Source organism: Palaemon carinicauda, unplaced genomic scaffold (assembly GCF_036898095.1).
Source record: "Palaemon carinicauda isolate YSFRI2023 unplaced genomic scaffold, ASM3689809v2 scaffold6, whole genome shotgun sequence".
In the NCBI taxonomy this organism is placed as follows: domain Eukaryota; kingdom Metazoa; phylum Arthropoda; class Malacostraca; order Decapoda; family Palaemonidae; genus Palaemon; species Palaemon carinicauda.
In genome coordinates this window covers 691,263-712,410 of record NW_027171871.1, presented here as the reverse complement: position 1 = coordinate 712,410, position 21,148 = coordinate 691,263, and the positions used below count along the sequence as shown (strand labels likewise).

Here is a 21,148-nt window from a genome sequence, read left to right as displayed (position 1 = left end):
CTTTGTAACTAATTGAATCATTAATCCTAGCTAATCGTAAGTAGCAAATCACAGTTGTTCGCTAACCTTGTTCTATCCTCATAGCCGGTCACAGACCAATCTCCAACCAGTCATCGATTAGTTTCATACAGTTGACAACTAGTTGAAGACTTCTCTTCATAACAGAATACTGGATTTTTTTATCCCTATATCTAATGTAATAAGCTAAAAGAAGAAGAGTCAAATTTGATTAAATAAGGAATTGTAATTTTTCATAATTAATTTTTCCAAGTTCACCCAATTAATCATCCAAATAATCTTTCTAAAAATACCAATCAAATAATGTTTGTTTAGATAATGTATCATCGTTAATCAATTTTTTGAAATTTAAATCAGCCATTATATTATCCTCCCTTTTTCCTTCATTTTACAATAAAAGCGAGTGCAGAATTTGGATGGGAGAAGCATGATATCCTACGAATACAAAATAGACATTTGTTTTCTATTTGTTTATAGGAAAAATTGTAGGAAATGTACACCTAGAATATTAATAGTTCAACTAATTCTCAAATGTGGCACTTTATTATTTCCATATTTGTATTTCTCATACAAAGATTTATTCAATGTTAAAAGTAAATTTCATACAACAGGATAGCTTTTTTGGGGTTGATTCTTTTTTAGAGTTTTAAACGTTATCTAGTGCCTCTCCTAGAATAGAATGGATCTAGATACTGTATTGGAAAGGATAGAAGATCAAAATGAGAATGGAAAAAGGCTAGATGTTAAAGACAGTGTCGGTATTTATTACCATGCTTAAAAAAATAGGTTCTATGCGTAACTCATACTAGCAAGGTCTCCGTTCTATCATCAACAGAAACAACCTGTTTTTTTTTTTTTTCTTATGTCGTGGATGGATACAAACATAACAGAGATTAGTCCGCAACTAAAGTAGTATGCACCTAGTCACTCGTATAAGGCCAACAGTCGAAATTTTTGCACGTTCTCTTCTCTTCTTTGCTCTTCAATCTCTCCTTAAATTTCAAACTGTTTGAGAGAATATATACATATTTTGAAAAGTATTCTACCATTGTATATAGAAATCACTGCTCAATTACGTTTACTCAGTCCTGTATTATATCATAGTAGGAATGTTTTGAAGACCCTAAATATAAAGAAATCCTATTTTTAACAGCTGGTACTTTGAAGGCAGCAGCGTCAAGTGGAAGCCTGGAGACTGTCAAATTGCTTCTTGACGCCGGTGCACAAATCACCTATGACGGTAAGAAGTACTTTGCTGATTGTCATAATTCAAAACTGGTTATGTGCACATTCATTTTTCAACGTTTTCATTCCAGTTATAAAATTTTAACTAAGATGCAAATTATTTGGATAAACCATATGGATTTCACTTTTGTTTAAAAGGAAAGGTTCGAGGTGATAGTGGACAGTGTCTTCATATATAAAATATATGTGAATAAAAAGTTATTTGCTATAAAAAATCAAATGATTTATTCATAAGATATCATTCTACTTTTAAACTAAATTAATATCAAGATAATATGCAACTTTTAATCCCCAACATATTCAAAGCTATTTATGTCTTAGATTTAACTAAAATTTGCCAGAATATATACTAGAAAGATTATTAAAATTAATTTTTGCTTATTGCTGCTAATTTGAGACTTGGTTCTGTACGAGGGTAGAGATAACTTTCTTCTTTAAGAAAATTCATATTACATAATCAAAAGAACTTTGCAGAAGTATGAAACACATTCCAAAGATTCCTCGAATCTTATTATCATATAATTTCATAGAAGAGAATGTAGATGACTATTGAAATCGTGACAGAAATGTCGAGTCCTTATTGTATATTTAATAAAACAAATTACTTGATGTTATGTGCCATAGTCTCTGTACCATGGTCTTCCACTGCATGGTGTTAGAGTTCTCTTGCTTGAGGGTACACTCTGGCACGCTATTCTGTCTTGTTTATCTTCCTTTTGTTTTTATCGAAGTTTTTATATTTTATATATGAAGCATCTAATTTAATGTTACTGTTCTTAAAATATTTTATTTTGACTACATGACTTTTCTTGTAGTTTATTTATTTCCTTGTTTCCTTTCCTTACTGGGCTGGTTTTCCTTGATGGAGCCCTATAGCTTATAGAATCCTGCTTTTCCAACTAGCGTTGCAGCTTACCTTGTAATAATAATAATAATAATAATAATAATAATAATAATAATAATAATGATAAAAATAATAATAATAATAATAATAATAATAATAATAATAATAATAATAATAATAATAATAATGATGGTCATGATGATGATGATAATGATAAAAATAATAATAATAATAATGATATTGATAAAAATCATAAAAATAATATCCTTAAATATCTTAATTAAGAGGAAGTCAATACAGTAGTACCTCGGTTTATGAGTAACTTTGAATACCACAATAGAATTGGTATGCGAACATACAAATTTAAATTTGTTTACAAGTATTGTATCCGTCTGTGAGCAAAAATCTAGCTCCTTGTGAGCATTGCTTTGGAAAAGTACTATCGAGGCTAGCACTTGATGCACAAAAAAGGCACATAGTGTCCATATCAACCTACCAGTGTTCACGCCATGTTCTCATGATTTTTTATGCCATGTTGTTTTGAATTAGCTTGCAATCCCTCCCCCTCTTCCTGCTCAGACTTTAGCCTTTCCACTATCCGAGCATCGCTCGTAATATTATCATCTGTAGTATCATTTGAACATCTTTGGAAGTGTTCTTCATAGAGTTGGGACGATATGTTCTTTACAGACTTGTGATCACTATTGTTTACTGCCAGGTTAACAGTATAGAACAGTATTGAGAGAATGGCCCCAAGATGATTAAGAAAGATGGGAAGAAGGAGATAACACTGTAGAAGTGAAGACAAAAATTATAGAGAAGCATGAACAAGGTACGCATGTGGCAACCCTTTCAAAATTGTACAATCATACAACATTGACAATTTCTATGATTCTCAAGAAAAAGAAGTAATCAAATCAATTGATGTTCGGTTCTGATAGCATGGAAAAGTTACTGCCTATTTGGATCAATGCAAAGCAATTAACAGGAGAACATTCAGAACAGGTTAGAAAATTTCAAGAGAACTGACACTCATAATATTATGTGACACAATAAAGCTACAAATTCTGATATCGAGTCTGCTGAATGATTCGTTGCAGAATTCAAAAGGATCTTGGATTCTGAGTCTAACATGCTGCAGCAGGTGTTTAGTCACGATGAGACCGTTATGTTTAGGAAGATGTCCAGGACGACCTTCATTACTGAAGAAAAAATGGCAGTACTTGGTCATAAGCCCATGAAAGACCATTTAATGTTTTTGTTCCATGCTAGTGCAAGCAGGGATTGCAATATCAAACCTCTCCTGGTTATCTTTTGGAGAATCCATGAGCATTTATAAAGTATAAGACCTAGAAGAAGCAACTGAACATTTTGTAGAGGTCAAACAACAAGACTTGGGTGAGTGGCCTTTTATTAGTGGAATGGGTCAATAAGGGTTTTGGTCTTAGGTCAAAATGTACCACATGGAGAAGAATCTTCCTCTTAATGCCTTGTTACTTAAGAACAATGCTCCTGCCCACCCTCCTAGCACTAAAGATGGCGTAACGAAGGATTTTGAAATCCTTACTATTAAATTCCACCTGCCCAACACTATATCAATACTCCAACATATGGATCAGAAGATGGTCTCAAATTTTAAAAAGCTACACACAAAACCATTGTTCCAGCAATGCTCCGAGGTCACCAAAAAGAGCAAGCTTAACCATTCCAAGAGTTTTGGAAAGAAATTTTCCCCATCGCCCACTGCCTCAAAAGGATTGACAAAGCTTGGGAAGGAGTCGGCAACAAAACCTTCAATTCTATGTGGAGGAAACTGTCGCCTAAATGCATTGGTAAATGTGATTTTGAGAAATTCGAACCAATCCCGAAGGCAGTTGACAATGAAATTGTCTCATTTGGCAAAACAATGGGGGCTGGAGATGGACAAGGACGACATCAATGACCTTCTTGATAAACATAGTGAGCAGCTGACGACCGAGGAGCTATTGGAGTTGTATAAGTTGCAACAACAAGAGGCTTTGGAAGTGTGAGCAGCAAATTTATTTACCAACCATGTGATATCGCATTTTTATACGATTATAGAAGAGACGGTGAAATTTGTAGGTAGGAGTGTTACAAAGACAACCAAGTGTCCAGAGAGCGTAAATTAAGTGATTCAGTTAGTGATAGTGAATGATGTTCACGAGAGAGAACTCATTGAGGGAGAATCTCCCTCCAAGCAGTAACCCCCTCTCCTCCTCCCTTGTCTCCCTCATGCCAGCCACGATTCTCCTCATAAGTAAAGTGCGAGTTAATTTGTCAATATTTTATTTATTCATTATGAATTCTTACTTTGTATTCATTTCTGAATATAAATTGTTCACTAAATTCCATTGCAAAGCTTTATGATGAGTGTTATGTGTATTTATGGATGTGTGGAACGCATCAATTGAATTTCCTTTATTTTTTATAGAAAAAAAATTAGATTACGAGTATTATAGTCTGCAAACTCGGTCCCAGTGTGAATTAAACTCGTAAAACCGAGGCACCACTGTAACATACAATCATATCAATAAAAATGTAAGTTTTAAAATAGTTCGGGCCACGTGATTAAACTTCCTTTTATATGTTACAATAGTGTAGGGATATTGCATGAAAATTGATAGCAAAAAAAAAAGTTGTTCATTTCCTCTGCCATTATCTATATACATGTATTTGCCATTCCTTCTCTGGAAACTGTTCTAATTATACTTAAAACTGTAAACTCCATGTAGTGTAATATTTTTCTCTCGTCTTATTTTCAGAACAAAGTGGATTTCCTTTGCACCATGCTGCTAGTAAAGGCTACATAGATATAGTTTCTCTGTTGGTTAGCCATGGCGGTGATATCCACAGGCACCTAGATGATGGTAAGTCATATTTAGTCACTTGAAATTCAAGTCTGTCAATAAGGTTTACAATATGTATCCTATTTAGGTAGTTCACTACTATGAGATTCAGGGCCTCTGTAACACGGTTTTTTGGACTTTGCTCCTTATCAAGGCATCGGATGTAGCTGAAAGTTGACATATGTATATTTCACAACCACACACAAATTTTGTCAGCATTTTCAATAACCTAAACCCGATAGTTTTAATTTTTATAGAGTAAAAATGATCTAGCTGACGCCATGGCCAGTGATAACGAGCCAAGAGTCGAAAACATTCATTACGTAAGCAATGTAAACACCTTTTGACAAAATTTTGCCCCGCCCATCCACCGGACACCCATTCACCTTCTTCCATCGGCTCTGGAACCCATAACAGTCAAGAATGGCTAGCAGGATTTGGAATTGCCCCTGTGGTTGCAAAACTGCATTTATCTTACGACTTGCAACTTTATACAGTCAAGAGAAATCCCATGGCCATATTTACTATAGCCTGAATAGGTAATTATTCAGTTTCTAGTTTAAATCCAATGTTTATGGTCTGATTTGTATTTAGCGTAATATGATTATAATACGTGTAATGTCACTCAGGCTTTTGAACATTTCCATTAACTATTCACTATGCCACCAAGAGAGAGAGAGAGAGAGAGAGAGAGAGAGAGAGAGAGAGAGAGAGAGAGAGAGAGAGAGAGAGATTGTATGTAAACAGTCTTGATATAACTATTTTTGTTAAAATTAGAATTTTGTGCTAAACTCTCCATCAGACCAACGGATCATCCGATATAATTTATTTTTTCTTCTTCTTAGGCCGTACGACCGTGTTGGCTATGTTTTGGGCATGACTGCATTTTGTAAATAAATCATGAATAGTTTTAGGAGTTTTATTTGTACATCTTATGGGAATTTATAGGAGTAAAGTGAACATAATTCATTTATCCTTTAAAATAATTACTACATGTAGCAAAACAAATAGTAGTAAAGATAATAATGCAATGAAGGAATGATACCAAACTTTATCTTTAGCTTCAACATCGGCAATAACATACCCAGTTGCCATAAATTTGTCAGCTTAATGAAATAGCCTATCATCTAATATAAAACTTAAATTCTGAGGAGGCCATGGCTTATTGCACATTGAAAAAAAAAGACACAGACTTTATGAATGGCGGAATGATACATAAATGTGGGTGGGGTATCTGTGCTAGCGTAGTAATACTACTGTAGCAGTAGTCCCGCAACAGTAGTATACATGAATTAAACGTTTAGGCCAACTGCTGGGATCCTTGAGGATCATTTAGCACTTCTTACAACTACTCGAGAAATAAGTTTTTGTAGCCAGAATTTTAATTTTCTGATCCAACAATGCCCATGATAGCCTTCAGTGTTATCCAGAATTATAACGAGGCTAAAGTGGGTGGAGCCTCATGAAGTCATCATTCTGATGATAATCATTGGTGAAAGTTTAAAGCAAAATGCAGTACCGGCTATTTTTTTTTTTTTTTTTTTTACAGTAAATAGATCGGTAGATAGACAATAAATAAAAATTGCTTGACATTGGATGTAGCAGTTATCAAATCAAGCTTGTCTACTACGTTTTTGAAAATTACCAACTATTCCCTACACCTTGTCAGTCTGATTGTGAGCTATAAAGTAGACTGTAATTTCTTAGGAAACTTATTTTGGGAGTTAGACAAATAATCGAAGTGTTTTTGTATTTATTAACATATTTTGTTCGTTTGTTCATTATGACAATTCTCAGTGGAGAGGTTTCAGAGTTCATAAAGGTGTACTGCTTTGCTTTTATTTACACTTTTGTGTTATTGTTGGCAGAGGTATAGCCTTCGTTACGTATAACCAATCATCGATCGAGAAAGAGAGAAGAAATGCCGTCATAAGTTACGTAATGAGTGCGTTCGAAACCTTTTCTCTGAGTAAGTTGGCCCGTCTTCAAAAATCGTCACTTTTACTTAATAAAGTACCAAATTTATTCAACCTACGTAATGCAGAATATAGTCAAAATTTATGTGTAGATATAATGTGCATTCTGAATAAGCGTTATATTTATGAAATTCATAGAAAAAAAGTTATTGCAAAAAAACCGTGTTACAGAGGCCCTGAATCTCATAGTAGTTTGGTGGAAACATGTAATGCTTCTTTAACATACGAGTCTCCTTTTCATCTTTTTCTTCAAGGACGTGAGTCTAAATTTTTCAATTGGACCATACACCTCCATTACACTTAAATTCTCTTCTGCCTTCTGTATGTCTTACGTTGGTTGAAATAAAAGGAATGTGTCATTAATTAGCACTATTATGATTTAACTGGAAAATTAATTGAGAAGATTCTTTTTTAATGATCATAAAGATTCTACTTCAAACCTGTCCATATAAAGCTGCTAACCATTACGATCCCCACATGGTGCTCAGCAGGTAGAGCTAAGGTTTTATGGAAGTGTTCAACCACTAGCTACATTGCTCTTTGTCTCTTAACTTCTCGTTATTTCCATTCGATCTTTTCCTACCTACCTGTCCTTCTTCATTACCTCTCAGTAAAAGATTCCCTCGAGCCCTGAGCATAAAATACAGTCAGACCTCCTTCTTCACGGGCTTAGGTAACAGAAGATTTCCACGAAGAGTGAAAATAAGTGAAAGCTTGGTACCCTAAGGTGGGTCAACTTATAACCCACTGAAACACAGACCACTGCTTATGCCCCGTCGGCTAACACTCTAGGTAACCCACTGTACGGCACTGCATTGTTTTCACGTGGTTTCTTTCCCAGTTTCTTATAGTTCATGTTACTTTTCAGAGGTAACTGTACATTATTTACAAAGCTTCAGTTCAAAGTAAGACAACTCATAACACATAAGTCATTGCCACACCACCCTATTTATGTTAAGTAACAACAGAATGCTTTTATTCCTATATATTACTATAATGTATGTACAGTACAATTACCACAGTTTACCTCAATTAGCTAAGGTGAGATGACATATCACTCATAATTAATCGATGTTTTGACGAATTCAGCTCACAACCCTACCAGCTTGTCACCTAACACATAGCCACAGTACGGTACTGTACTTTGTATTCAATACAGTACTATAAAATACACTATATGTGTATATATATATATATATATATATATATATATATATATATATATATATATATATATATATATATATATCACACCTTTATACATGCAGTATAAGGATGGTATTTGAAAAAATAATAGTTTAGATATACTGTATGAAATAACTTACTGTATAATTTCCTGCAAAAAGGTGATGTGAATGAGGTGGATATGCTTTTGCGATGACTGGCGGTGTGAGGGAGAGGCAAGTCAGCAAGAGAAGTCTAACCTAACTTAACCAGCTTTGGGCAGGGAACAAAACGACTCACGAAAGGTCGGGTGCAAAGGGGCACTGGTAGTTTGAAAACGTCAGGCTGGGCACAGCAGTGTTATTTGCCAACTATATGTCTCATTTGGTCTAAGGGACTTACTCATCCTGCTTAATAACAATAATGATAATAATCTTTTCTTCAAGATATATGGATGGACCTCATCATAGGAACACCTTTCTATGGGAATGGATGGACTGTTATGCATGTGATCGCTCGTTTTGGGTACCCGTACGTGAAAGAACTTCTGGACCTTGGAGCTAACATCAACGTGAAAGATGCCTTGGGTATGTAGTTGTAAAATCTGGAAATTATCTTTTTTAGTAAGTTTTAGGCTTACGGTTTAACATTCAACTACACTTTATATGAAGAAGTCTCTGTCCACAACTCACAGTTACTTGCAAATGTAAATAACTTGTACATTATCGGTAAAGATATGTTTCCAGGTTGAAATCATTTTGAAAGGGCGTAAACCAGTACATTTTCAGGTATAGTTGCATGACCTCGTCCAAAATTCTACCAATTTGAATCGGCTTGTATTATTGTACGTACTGGATTTGCATTTAATCTATAAAGAACTCTCACTATCTCGCATTGATCATGTAGTAGACTCACAGTACCTCTATGTAATTAGATACAGTTGGCACTTTTTTATTCATACCATTTTGATTACATTAATCCTATTATGCTGTATTGGTTGCTTATGTTTATAGTGAATCACAAGTACATATTCGTATTATATACTTAAAATTTTTTACTTTAAGTCAATACAAGTAACTATGATATAGCCTACCAGGGGTACCTAAAAAGTGTTCAAGATATTTTGACTAATAAATAATAACATTACAAGAATCCTAAACTCCTAATTAGATACTAATGTCTTGAACCTGCTCAGAGGTCCAGTGGCCCTTCACAATACTTGGACTACGGGTTATAACATTAAAATATTTGCAGCTCAAACTTATGACAGTGTGACAAGAATTTCGTCAAAAGTACAGTGACTGGACAGAGTTGCCTCCACTGGATGGTGTAATTTATTATAACCCACAATATAAATTGTTGTTTTATATATATATATATATATATATATATATATATATATATATATATATATATATATATATATATATACATATATATACACATATATACATTTATATATACACATATATATATATATATATATATATATATGTATATATGTATATATATGTGTATATATATGTATATATATATATATATATATATATATATATATATATATATATATATATATATATATGTATACATATATACATTTTAATTAATTACTCTTATATTATCCATGTTTTTTTTTTTTTTTTTGGTTGCAGGGAATACTCCTCTACAAGTGGCTGTCATTTACAAAAAGCTGAAGATGGCAAAAGAGTTTTTGAGGTTCTGTATCGACGCATCTATTGTCAATAAGGAAGGTAATATGTCACTAACAATTATTTCACCAGTTTCAATCAAGTGGCAACCCAGTAAATTTTCTGTCATTTTACATTGAAACTCTTTAAAATGTTAATCCTTTAAATTTGTTCTTCATTGCAGGTTACAGTTAAAAAAGAAAAAACTTCTTTCATGGTTCTTTATTTACAATCTTATATTACTCCATTGTATATCTTCCCACCATAAAATGGAGATGAGGAAAAATCTATTTACTTAATGGTTATATTAAAGGAATGAAAATAACTACTCAGATATATAAAAAAAAACTATACTATAGACTTGCTCATTAACAGTAATCAGTTAGCCAGAGGTTATGTAAGCTTTGATCATTCTGAGTTTGGTAGTGTCTTAGTTGCAACGAAAGCCCATTTTTTTTTTTTTTTTTTTAATGTTCGCATTATATTTCATGTTAATGCCAAATATGATGATAATATAAAAGTCAAATGAAGTTTCAAGAGGCATCAAAAATTTCAAATTTTTCTCTCACAATAGGAAATACAGCACTAGCTCTCGCAATGGAAGTCTCTAAAGAAAACTTAACAGTCAACGAGAATTTGCGAAAGCTCATGGTAATAATAAAAGGAGCAATCGCAGATAAGCTGGCTTCCACTCCAGATAATGCTGAAGCTTGGGATACTTTGAAGGATGAGTTCTCTATTTTGGTCAACACCAGCTCCGCACTGAGAGAACAGCTGAAGAACATCAACTATGGCAGAAATGACATTGAAGGTGCCATCTATCACATCTTCTTAGAGGAGAGTATAGGGGAATTGCCCAAGACTCTCGAAGGTAAATCACAGGGAGTTAATCCTTTTCTCTTTCATTTAAAAGTGGAATTGTTTGGTTTTAATCGTAAACTAAAAGGAAGAAATCTTTTACATATCATTTTGATCCAAGGCTTGTAGATGAAAGTTAATAAAAAAAATGGTGTAATAAAACTGATTGATTACGAGATCATTGTGGCGGATCAAAGTGTAGGCCTTCATTATATACCTCAGCCTATCTGACAACAAATATGAACTATGAAATGCTGCTGTGATTGTGAGAACAGGTCTCTTTCAGTTCTGGTAATATATCTCAGAATCTGACAGTCTATCTATGTAAATGTGTGAGCAGCAATAATTTTTTTATCTCAATTTTTGAAGGGTTATATTTTAGTAATCTCATATTTATCATCATGTAAAGATTTGTGTTATGTGTTCATATGCAGGAATGGAAAGAATAAAACGTTTTTGTACCTATGGGAAATAGTAACTATAAAAGAGGTAGAGCTTACCCAGGTAAAATTTGTGATAGTAATTGCATATAGAGCAGGAAAGGAAAAATGTGGGAGTGGGAGAAATCTTTTTGGGGGAAACCAGCGTTTTTGCATGTGTAGTCTTGGAGATTGTGCTGCGAGATTTTAATGCAAAAGTGGCTGATAAAACGGATTTTGAAGCAAAGCGAAAAATCTATTTTTGGGTGAGATAGCCATGTCGTCCTGATGGAAGGTTCCATTAGACAGCTTTCTAAGGGATATTTAGCTACAGTGATACTCCCAGAGAATTGACCATAGGTCTCCAGAAATTTAACTCCTGGCGCAATTATCCTTAAGAAAATTCTTAAGGATATCGCATAATATCAGGGGAAGTATTTCTTGATACGACACATGGAAATCTTCACTCTGAATAGAGTTTTCGCTCTGAGGGGAAAGAGTGGCAAAAATGAAGGGGAGCCATCATCAATGTTACCCGGTGGATCCCCTTCCCGTACTACTACAGGGGCCACGCATGGCAACTCATTCCTTGTTGCAATTAAGCATGGATGGCTACAGATAGACTATGCTCCTTTTCTAGAAAAGGAGGGCTGGTCCATCAGGACGACATGGCTATTGCATGGCTTTGCTTCAAAATCCGTTTTTTGGGCTCGGCCATGTCGTCCTGATGGAAGTTTACCAGAGAATTACTTAAAAGTACTATATCTGTGGGTTTATATAAGTGCCTTTACCTTGAATCAGCTTCTATATGGTCACCAGACCACATAAATATGTGACGCTACCATTATTCGTCATATCCGCTAAACTTGGAACTAGCTTAGGGCTTCCTGCCCCCTGCAGGGAAACTGTCAACACTGACTATAGAAGCGAGAAGGTTTTGTATACGTAAGAACAAAATGCAATTAACTTACCACAAGCATGTTCACACGTAGAAGCAATTTAAAGTGTCTTATTTTAGGAATAAATAAAAGGACTCTGGCTAGTTTTATTCAGCTACTTGTGGGGCGAATAAGACGCAAATACATTTTTAGTATTTATTTGTATAGACCAAAATAAATACAACAACGTATGTATTAAAACAGAATCAATTACTACATAACCAACATTCTTAAAATACATATATATTTATCACCTGTAAGGGAAGAAATATATGTTAAACAGGGCCACTCAAGATATTGCAAAATTATGAAAGTAATTTAACTTTAGATGTTGGATAAGGTCAAACACTGTGTACGAATGTACACATGGCACTGGTGTTATTAGTTAGATTCTACGTCTATAAAGAACAGTCCAAGTGGCACCGGGGTGACCCTTAATAAAAGGTATTACACTTAAACGTGTTAACACCTTTTCACCCATTAACTGTGAAGTCCCAAACAGTTCACTGTTCATCGCAGCACTAGCCGACACGTTTTACAACAATACCTGCCGCCACAACAGTGTTTGATTTCATGCACTTGCTTCGCATAATGTTTATAAAAGACTAGAGGATTTTCAACCTGCATATGAGCGGAGTCTATCAAAGTCCATATGCTGAAAGAAGTTCAGCGAGGAAGCAATTTTTCTTGGATCATGATTTGCGGGTGTACTGTCAGGATCCACTCTGTGAATAAAGTAGGTGAGCTTTGCCCTCAGTTGTTTCAGGGATAAGTTTGATCCTGAGGTTTTGCCTATGATTGATTGATTGATTGAAAGTTTTCTGGCATCCTGACATCTAAGGTCATTGACGCCGATACCATTTACTGTATATGAAAATTAAAAGCAAATTCGATTAAAACCATAAAATTTAAGAAGTCATTACAATAGTTAAATAGTTTTCAGAAGACCTGCTTCTGAAATAAATCTAAAAATTCCGCTCGCATAGTAAGACACAGTGTCCAAGAATCTTGGCAAGGATAAACCTGCCATCCTCACCTCGAGCCTCAAACAGATATCTATTTCTTAAGTTAGTAAAATTAGGGCATTCGGTCAACAAATGCCTCACTGTTAAAGGTACTGAGCAGTCCTCGCAATACGGTTGGTGTTGGCCCTTCAGCAGAAACTCGTGTGTCAACCGTGTGTGACCAATACGGAGACGACAAAGAGTCGTCTCCCATTTTCGGGGAATCATGTTATACCTCCAAGGTGATATGATATTTGTTACTTCCCTCATTTTATTGCCATCTTGACTATCCCAGTGCTGTTGCCATTTATCACATACCAATTTCTTGATGTAAGGTAGGAAATCGTTACATGGAATGGGATACCTCCTTGGTAGCAACTCGGATGCCGCATTCTTCGCCAGTAAATCTGCCTTCTCATTCCCAGACACACCTACATGTGCTGGAACCCAACAAAATCGAACAGTTATACCTTTCCGTCCAATAATAAAAAGCCATTCTAAAATCTTTAAAACTAGAGGGTTACTAGAATTAAAAACTTCTAAAGCTTGAAGAACACCCCTTGCATCACTAAAAATTGTAAAATTACCCTCCTTTTCCAAAGCTATTTTCTCAATAGCGGTTAATATGCCATACAGTTCGGCAGTAAATATGGAAGTTGTTAGAGGAAGTGCACCTCTACAATTAAAATCATTACTATGTACTCCAAATCCAACGCCAGCATCAGATTTGGAGCCATCAGTATATATAAAAGTCGATCCTCTATGTTCTTCAACATGTTCCATAAAAAGAGACCTGGATTCTAAGTCAGTCAAATTCTTCTTAACTCCAATAAAGTATCTACAAAAAGATATGTCAGGTAATTTCCATGGAGGCGTTGATGATACCTTGAATGGAAGCACCTTATTTCTAATTATATCCAGATTGTTTAATAATTGGTTAACCCGAAACCCAAAAGGTTGAGGAGATTTTGGGTGCAACTCAAAGTAGGTTGAGTGCCTTACAAGGCTTGCAGTTTGAAAGGCTGAAGAATTGGGGAGTCTTTGCAATCTAAACCAATACTGAATAATAGAGGACATTCGGTAAAGGTCCAGAGGCAACTCCCCAGCATCAACAAGGAGACTTGTGATAGGGGAGGTTCTAAAGGCTCCTGTGGACAATCTAATGCTAGCATGATGTATTGAATCTAGTATTTTTAACCGGCTTGGGGTTGCTGAGGAGTATATTTCGCATCCATAACTAATTTTGGAAAATATCAAGGCCTTGTATAATTTTAAAATTGTATTGCGGTCTGCCCCCCATGATGTATGGGACAAGACTTTTAAAAGATTCATAGCTTCAACACATTTAGCTTTTAATGTTTTTAAGTGAGAAACCCATGTAAGCCTACAATCAAATATCAACCCTAAAAATTTTGCTTCACTTGCACATGGGATCCGTTGACCTTTGATGTATATATCCGGGTCTGGATGCACTCCCCGTATACGACAGAAAAGGACAATTGTAGTTTTACTTGTTGAGAACTTAAATCCATTCATATCGGCCCAATGGATAATTTTATCAATAGAGAGTTGGATTTTTCTCTCAACCATTGCCATTCTGGCTCCAGCAAATGATATGGAGAGATCATCCACAAATAATGTTGCAAGAACATCCCGGGGAATGACTGAGGATATCCCATTAATTGCTAGTGCAAAAAGGGTTACACTCAGCACACTCCCCTGAGGAACTCCTTCTTCCTGGCATTTACTCTGTGACAGAGCTTCCCCAACTCTCACTTGGAAAACTCTATGTGAAAGAAATGACTGGATGAATAGTGGTAGCTCATCTCTCAATCCGCACTCATGGATTCTTTTAAGTATACCGTATCTCCAAGTGGTATCATATGCCTTTTCAAGATAAAAAAAAACTGTCACATGGTGCTGTTTGGAAGCAAAGGCTTCACAAATGGAGGACTCAAGTTGTATCAGCACATCAGTTGTATGAGTGCATTTTCCTGAATCCACATTGAATGGGTGATAAAATATTCTTCTTTTCAAGGTACCAAATCAGTCTTGCATTGACCATCTTCTCCATGATTTTACATAAATAACATGTCAATGCAATAGGTCGGTAGTTTGCTGCTAAAAACTTGTCCTTACCAGGTTTTAAAAAGGCTAAAATAATGGCTAGTTCCCAAACACTTGGATAACTATGATCATGCCATATTCTATTAAAAATGCTTAAAATAAATAACTTTGTATTAAAAGGTACATGTTTAATCATTGCATATGGAATTCCATCGGGTCCAGGGGCTGTATCGTTACAAGTAGCAAGAGCAGAATCAAATTCTCTTTCAGTAAAAGGAGAATTGTATGACTCTTGCTTTCTTGTTGCGAAGTTTAAAACTTTCTTTTCTTCATTGCTCCTATACTGGTGACCAGGAGCTGCTTGACACTTGCACGATACATTTGAGAAATGGTCAGCCAGGGCATTGCTAACTTCGGTTGCTCCAGTCATATACTGGCCATTTATCTTTAACACTGGTGGTGGGTTTGGGGTGAATTTTCCTGCTATCTTTTTTACTTTCCTCCACACAGATGATGTTGGTGTTCTACTGTTAATGGAGGAAACAAAGGACATCCAAGACTGGCGCCTAGCTTCTTTCATGGCACGGCGGAACTGTGCTCTACATTTCTTGTATATGACTAAATTCTCCTCATTACGGTGCATGCGCAATCGAGTTAAAGACTTTCTTGTGGCTCTGTGCAGGGCAGTTAGTTCTGACGACCACCAGGGGACTGGTCGTCGTCTGAATATCCCAGTTGTTTTGGGAATGGAATTCACTCCTGCTGTGTGAAGAGTTCCATTAAGTAAGTCTATGGCATCATCAACACTTTCAAACTGTTCTGCATTTCCTTCAATTTCACTTAACTCCCGAAATCTATTCCAGTCCGCCTTATCAAGATTCCATCGAGGTGATCTTTGTAAAGGTGGACCATTGTTGGTGTTTATAATGATTGGTGCATGATCACTAGTATGCCAATCATCTAATGTTCTCCAATTAAAATCGAGAAGACAGTTAGAGCTTGCAACTGATAGGTCAATGCAGGACAAGGTACCTGTCTGTACATGAAAATGTGTGGGCTCTCCTGTATTGAGGAGTCCGACATCTTCATTCTCCAAAATTGACGATATAATATTACCCCTTGCATTTGCTAAAACATCACCCCATAAAGGATGTCTACTATTAAGGTCTCCTAGTAAGAGAAAGGGTTGTGGGAGTTGTTTAATCACCTCTACTATATTATCATATGAGATGTTATCATTTGGAGGCAAGTAAAGAGAACAGATTGTGTATTTTCTCCCTATATCAATCTGTACAGCCACTGCCTGCAGAGGGGTACAGATAGACAAAGATATTTGGGGAACATCTCGACGAACGTATATAAGACTTCCCCCATGGCTCCCTGCTCGTTGATCATATGGTGTCCTATAGCTAACATACTCTCGAGGACAAGGAGTATTACCATCGAGCTTGCTTTCTTGTAGACATACTGTTATAGGGGAGTGCTCACGTATGAGGAGCTTAAGTTGTTCATATTTCGCCCTTAAACCCTGGCAATTCCATTGCAGAATGGAGGAAAAAACTATGTTTTATTTTTTGGAAGACACCTTAGATGAAGTCTTCCCAATGGCACTATTTGATCTAACAATGTTTCCCGGAGGTAACTCTAGAGAGGATCTTGATATAGTGGGTTTTGTGTTTCTCTTTTTCTTTGTGTCCTTTTGATCTAATTGTTGAGGAGGATGGTGGACCTCAACTTGAATTTCTGATTGGTTCAATTTACCTTCTAGCTGTTCAGAAACATCAGCAGACAAGATATCATATTTATTGGAAGTCGTGACTTTAATGTTTCTTATGGTAGGAGGAGAGAGGGAGGGAGGTCTCTCTCTTTTTCGATGAAAAGGTTGTGATCTGTCAGGTTTTTGCACCTTCCCCACTACGGGTTCACCAGGTAAATTGGTTTCGAGTGCAACCTCCATCAGATCAGGCAAGGAAACGGCCTGTGAGAGGTTTGTACTATTGTTTAAAATCGGAGTAGTTGGCTTTTGAATAATTTTCAGATCTTTAAGTGTCCGTTTTGATTTTTCCACAATTTCTGGATATAGATTTTCGATGGGACTTTCAACCTCTTTAACTACTTTCATTTGTTTCTTTATCTTAGAAGTAGAGATATAATTTTCGTCTGTGTGGTTTGACAAGTTTTTCTTCAGAACCATTGAAAAAGGTTGCCCTGGTCTTATTTGCTTTTCAAGAGCTCTTTTACGAGCCTCTTTAAAAGTAACCCTTTCCATGGTCCTAATGGCCTGGATTTCTTTTTCAAAAATAAACTTTACACAGCTTTTAGATGTAGCTGGGTGTGCTTCCCCACAATGTATGCAATTAGGGTTTTCTATGCATACTCCATGACTACTTTTTCCACAGTTGGCACAAACAGCTGGCTTATTGTTTAGTTTTTCTTTACATTTCTGGCTTAAATGGCCATACATTTGGCAATGATAACATCGCAATGGTGACGGGATATATGGTTTTACCTTCAAAGATAGCCATCCAGCTTTTATAACATTTGGTAATCGGCATTGATCAAATGTTATAATCAGAGTAGCAAGAGGGATACGTTGTTCTCCAACTCTCTTTCTCATTCTGACTACTTTAACTACTCCTTGACTTTTCAGTTCATCCTCTATTTCTTTCTCCTCTATATCCAACAATTCTGGAGCATATATCACACCTCTACTCTGGTTGAAAGTAGGGTGTGAAACGCATTTTACGCTATGACCATTCAATGTTGTAAGTGTTTTTAACCTTTCACCTTGTAATGGGGACAGTGTCTCTATCAAGAGACTTCCATTTCCCTGGGGTAAAATTTTTGGCTGCCCTCCACATAAAGTAACTATTTCTCTATTAGCTTTAAAAACATTTATACGCTCATTTCTTCTATTTTCAAATTCCAAGATAAAAAAATTTTCATAATTCACTACTTCATAGTGACCAGGTAATACTTCTACTTTTCTATATCTTTCTGTACTGTCATCATTTTTCACTCTCTCTCTTCTTCTCTAGCATTTTATTATTCACATGACGTGAATAAGGTTCTAACGTTACAATGTTAGAACCCGATTTGGAGCTGTCTGTACCGAGGTCCATGTTTGTATTTTCCAGGTCGTCAACAGAGGTGTTGGGTTTTTTTGAAAAAGCAAGCCGGGTTATCCACCTCTTATCGGAGGATGTCAGTCCTCCTATCCCATGTGGCCCAACACGAGAAGAGGCTTCAGCGGGGACCAGTCCTCTATTAGAGAGGGGCTGCCTCTCTTAAGGTGGGCGTACACTGGTCAGTGGGGGTAGTTAGCCCCTCCCACCATCGACTCCAATGCCTGGCGTCACCCATTACCCGCAAATATGGGTGACTTAAGACCGGATCACTGGAGCCCGACTCTTAACAGACTTGGTCTGCACCCAATGGGGTCTGCCAGAGGGTGATGGCGTCTAAATTGGCACAGGTTGAGATGGAATGCAGTCCATCCCACACTCTGCCAAATACAAAGCAGCATCCAAAGTAAAATCGAACATGCCAAAGTCGTCAACAATATCGAGCCCAAAAGGAAGAGATGGGAGAAAAAAAGAAATAATCAAAAGTAAAAGAGAAAGTGCTGACTGATTTAGTTGAATCGACAGCTGGGCACCGAGGTCCAATGGGAAGTAGTTCCCACTGTTCATTAGAGCCCAGCTGCTAATCCCTAAGCCCCCCATCCTCATCAAGGCTTCAGCATCTGGGGGGGTTTTGCCTATGAAGAGCTGTCCTCCCTTGAAGTCTGAAGTTCTTCGAAGATAGGCCTTTAGACACTCTACTGGACACAGAGAGACATCTTCCTTCAGAGGGCAGATTCTCCAAGGACCCCACCTTTTGGTGGGTAGCTCGTTTTTGGTGAAAAATGTAGGAATGGGAAAAAGATTCAGTTCTCCCTCTTCTGTGAACTGAATATGGCCCTCGTCTCTTGATAGGGCTACTATTTCACTAACTCTAGCCCCTGAGGCAATAGCGAACAAAAATATAACTTTTTGTGTTAAATCCTTTCGAGAGCAATCTTCATTGTTCAAGTTCGAAGCATAGTACAAGACTTTCTCCAAAGACCATGAAATGGGCTTTGGAGGGGCTGCTGGTTTAAGTTTAGCGCATGCCTCTGGAATCTTGTTGAAGATTTCGTTCGACAGGTCCACCTGGAAGGTGTATAGAAGAGGTCTAGTCAAAGCTGACTTACACGTAGTTATCGTGATGGAAGCCAAGCCTTGTTCATGAAGGTGGATGAAGAAGGACAGGCAGAAGTCTATTGAGATTTCTGTCTGCTTTTTTGCTTTAACAAAAGAGACCCACTTCTTCCAAGACGATTCATATTGTCTTCTGGTTGATTTTGACTTGTATTCTTCTATAAAGTCGATGCTGTCTTTCGAGATCCCAAACCTTTTCTTGACTGCTAAGGCGAGAAAATCATGAGATGAAGGTTTTGGGTTCACAGTGATGAAGCGTAGACAGTCGACTTCTGAACCAGTTGGGACAGAGCTGGGTTCGGTAGAGGAAACAGCCTGGGCCTCAGTTCTATCACCAGAGGGAACTAATTGCTCTTGGGCCATTTGGGGGCCACCACTGCTGCTGTCCCCTTGAAGGATCTCAGCTTGTTGAGGACCTTCAATAGGATATTTGTTGGAGGGAACAGATAGATATGAGTCCATCCGTTCCAATCAAGGGACATGGCGTCCATCGCTTCTGCCCGAGGGTCCTTGTATGGGGCTATGTATCGAGGTAGTTTCTTGTTGTCGCTCGTTGCGAAGAGGTCGATCTGCAGTTCTGGGACTTTTTCCAAGATGAAGGAGAATGAGTCTGCGTCTAGGGATCATTCTGACTCTATCGACTTTCACTTGGATAGAGCGTCCGCCGTCACATTGCGGAACCCATGCAGGTGAACTGCTGATAAGTGCCATCTTTAACATCCGGAACTTGTTGTTCTCGATGAACTTGTAGAGTGGAGACAAGTCTAGAATGACTCTGAGTTTGTCCGAGTCCTTCTTGGGAACACAAAACAGCCTTCCCTGGAATTTGATGAACTTTGCGTTCCTTATAACCTTTTTGTTCAAGAGTTCTAAAGTATATTCTTCCAATAAGGGGGTGGAGTGATGGAAGAATTGAGGAAATGAAGGTAGAGACTTCTATTTCCATCCTAGTCCATTCTTGATTAGGCTGTGGGCCCAGGGATCGAAGGTCCAACGATCCCGAAAGTGCAGAAGTCTTCCTCCTACCTGGAGCATCTCATTGCTTGGATGATCCGGAAGGTTTGCCACCTTGACCACGTCCTCCCCTACTTCGTGAGGGGTTTCTTGAGGAGTCTCGTCTAGATCCTCTACCTTTCGGGCGAAAGGTAGTGGTTTGCCTCTCAAAACCTGGGTTAAAGGCTGGTGACTGGGCTACCAGCTGTTGAGGCACCACCTGGAAAGTGGTCTGCTGATGAGCAACCATTTGGGGCACTGTGGTCATGGTTACTGTGGGATGTTGCACAGGTCAAGAAGGCAGTCTTGGCTTCTTCGTCTTCCTCTTAGGTTGGGGACCAGCATCAGGGGAAGATTTTCTCCTGGCAGAGATGCCCCACTTATGGAGAAGATTCCTATTCTCCGTGGCAGCTTTGGAGACTAAGTCTTGGACTGCTTCCTTTAGGAAGAGGTTCTTGCCCCAGATACAGGAAGTGATCAACTTCCTGAGTTCGTGTTTGACCGTTGCATTGGCAAACACAAACTCTCTGCAGGCCCTCCTGGCCTTCACAAAAGCGTACAAGTCCTTAACCAGGGTAGCCATGTGCATCTTGGCTAGGACTATATACATGTCTGGGGTGCTTGTAATACCTGCACACATCTCCATGCAGTTCTGGAGGGACAGAGAGACGGCTAGTCTCTCTTTTGTCTCCTGTTCTCTTCTCAGGAGAAAGTCCGACAGCTTTGGGAGGTTTTCACTGAACTGCTATCCTGCGATGTCCGCGTCGAGCATTGATACCGAGAAGGTTAGGTGGACCCCATTCCAATCCTTCTCGCCCGTGGGCAA

At 37.4% G+C, this 21,148-nt stretch overlaps 1 protein-coding gene across 2 annotated transcripts in view; it reads left to right on the top strand.

Moving 5' to 3' along the window:
• The window catches only part of LOC137637238 (putative ankyrin repeat protein RF_0381), an 80,707-nt gene that overhangs the window by 35,399 nt on the left and 24,160 nt on the right, over positions 1-21,148 (top strand). For both annotated transcript variants that reach the window (XR_011043491.1, XM_068369498.1), the window contains exons 10-14: positions 1,172-1,258; positions 4,891-4,995; positions 8,561-8,701; positions 9,767-9,865; positions 10,377-10,673. Coding sequence is in view for 1 of the 2 variants with exons in the window: in XM_068369498.1 (XP_068225599.1) it covers positions 1,172-1,258; positions 4,891-4,995; positions 8,561-8,701; positions 9,767-9,865; positions 10,377-10,673 (729 nt within the window). In the remaining variant the exon portion in view is untranslated. The remainder of the gene's footprint in view (positions 1-1,171; positions 1,259-4,890; positions 4,996-8,560; positions 8,702-9,766; positions 9,866-10,376; positions 10,674-21,148) is intronic.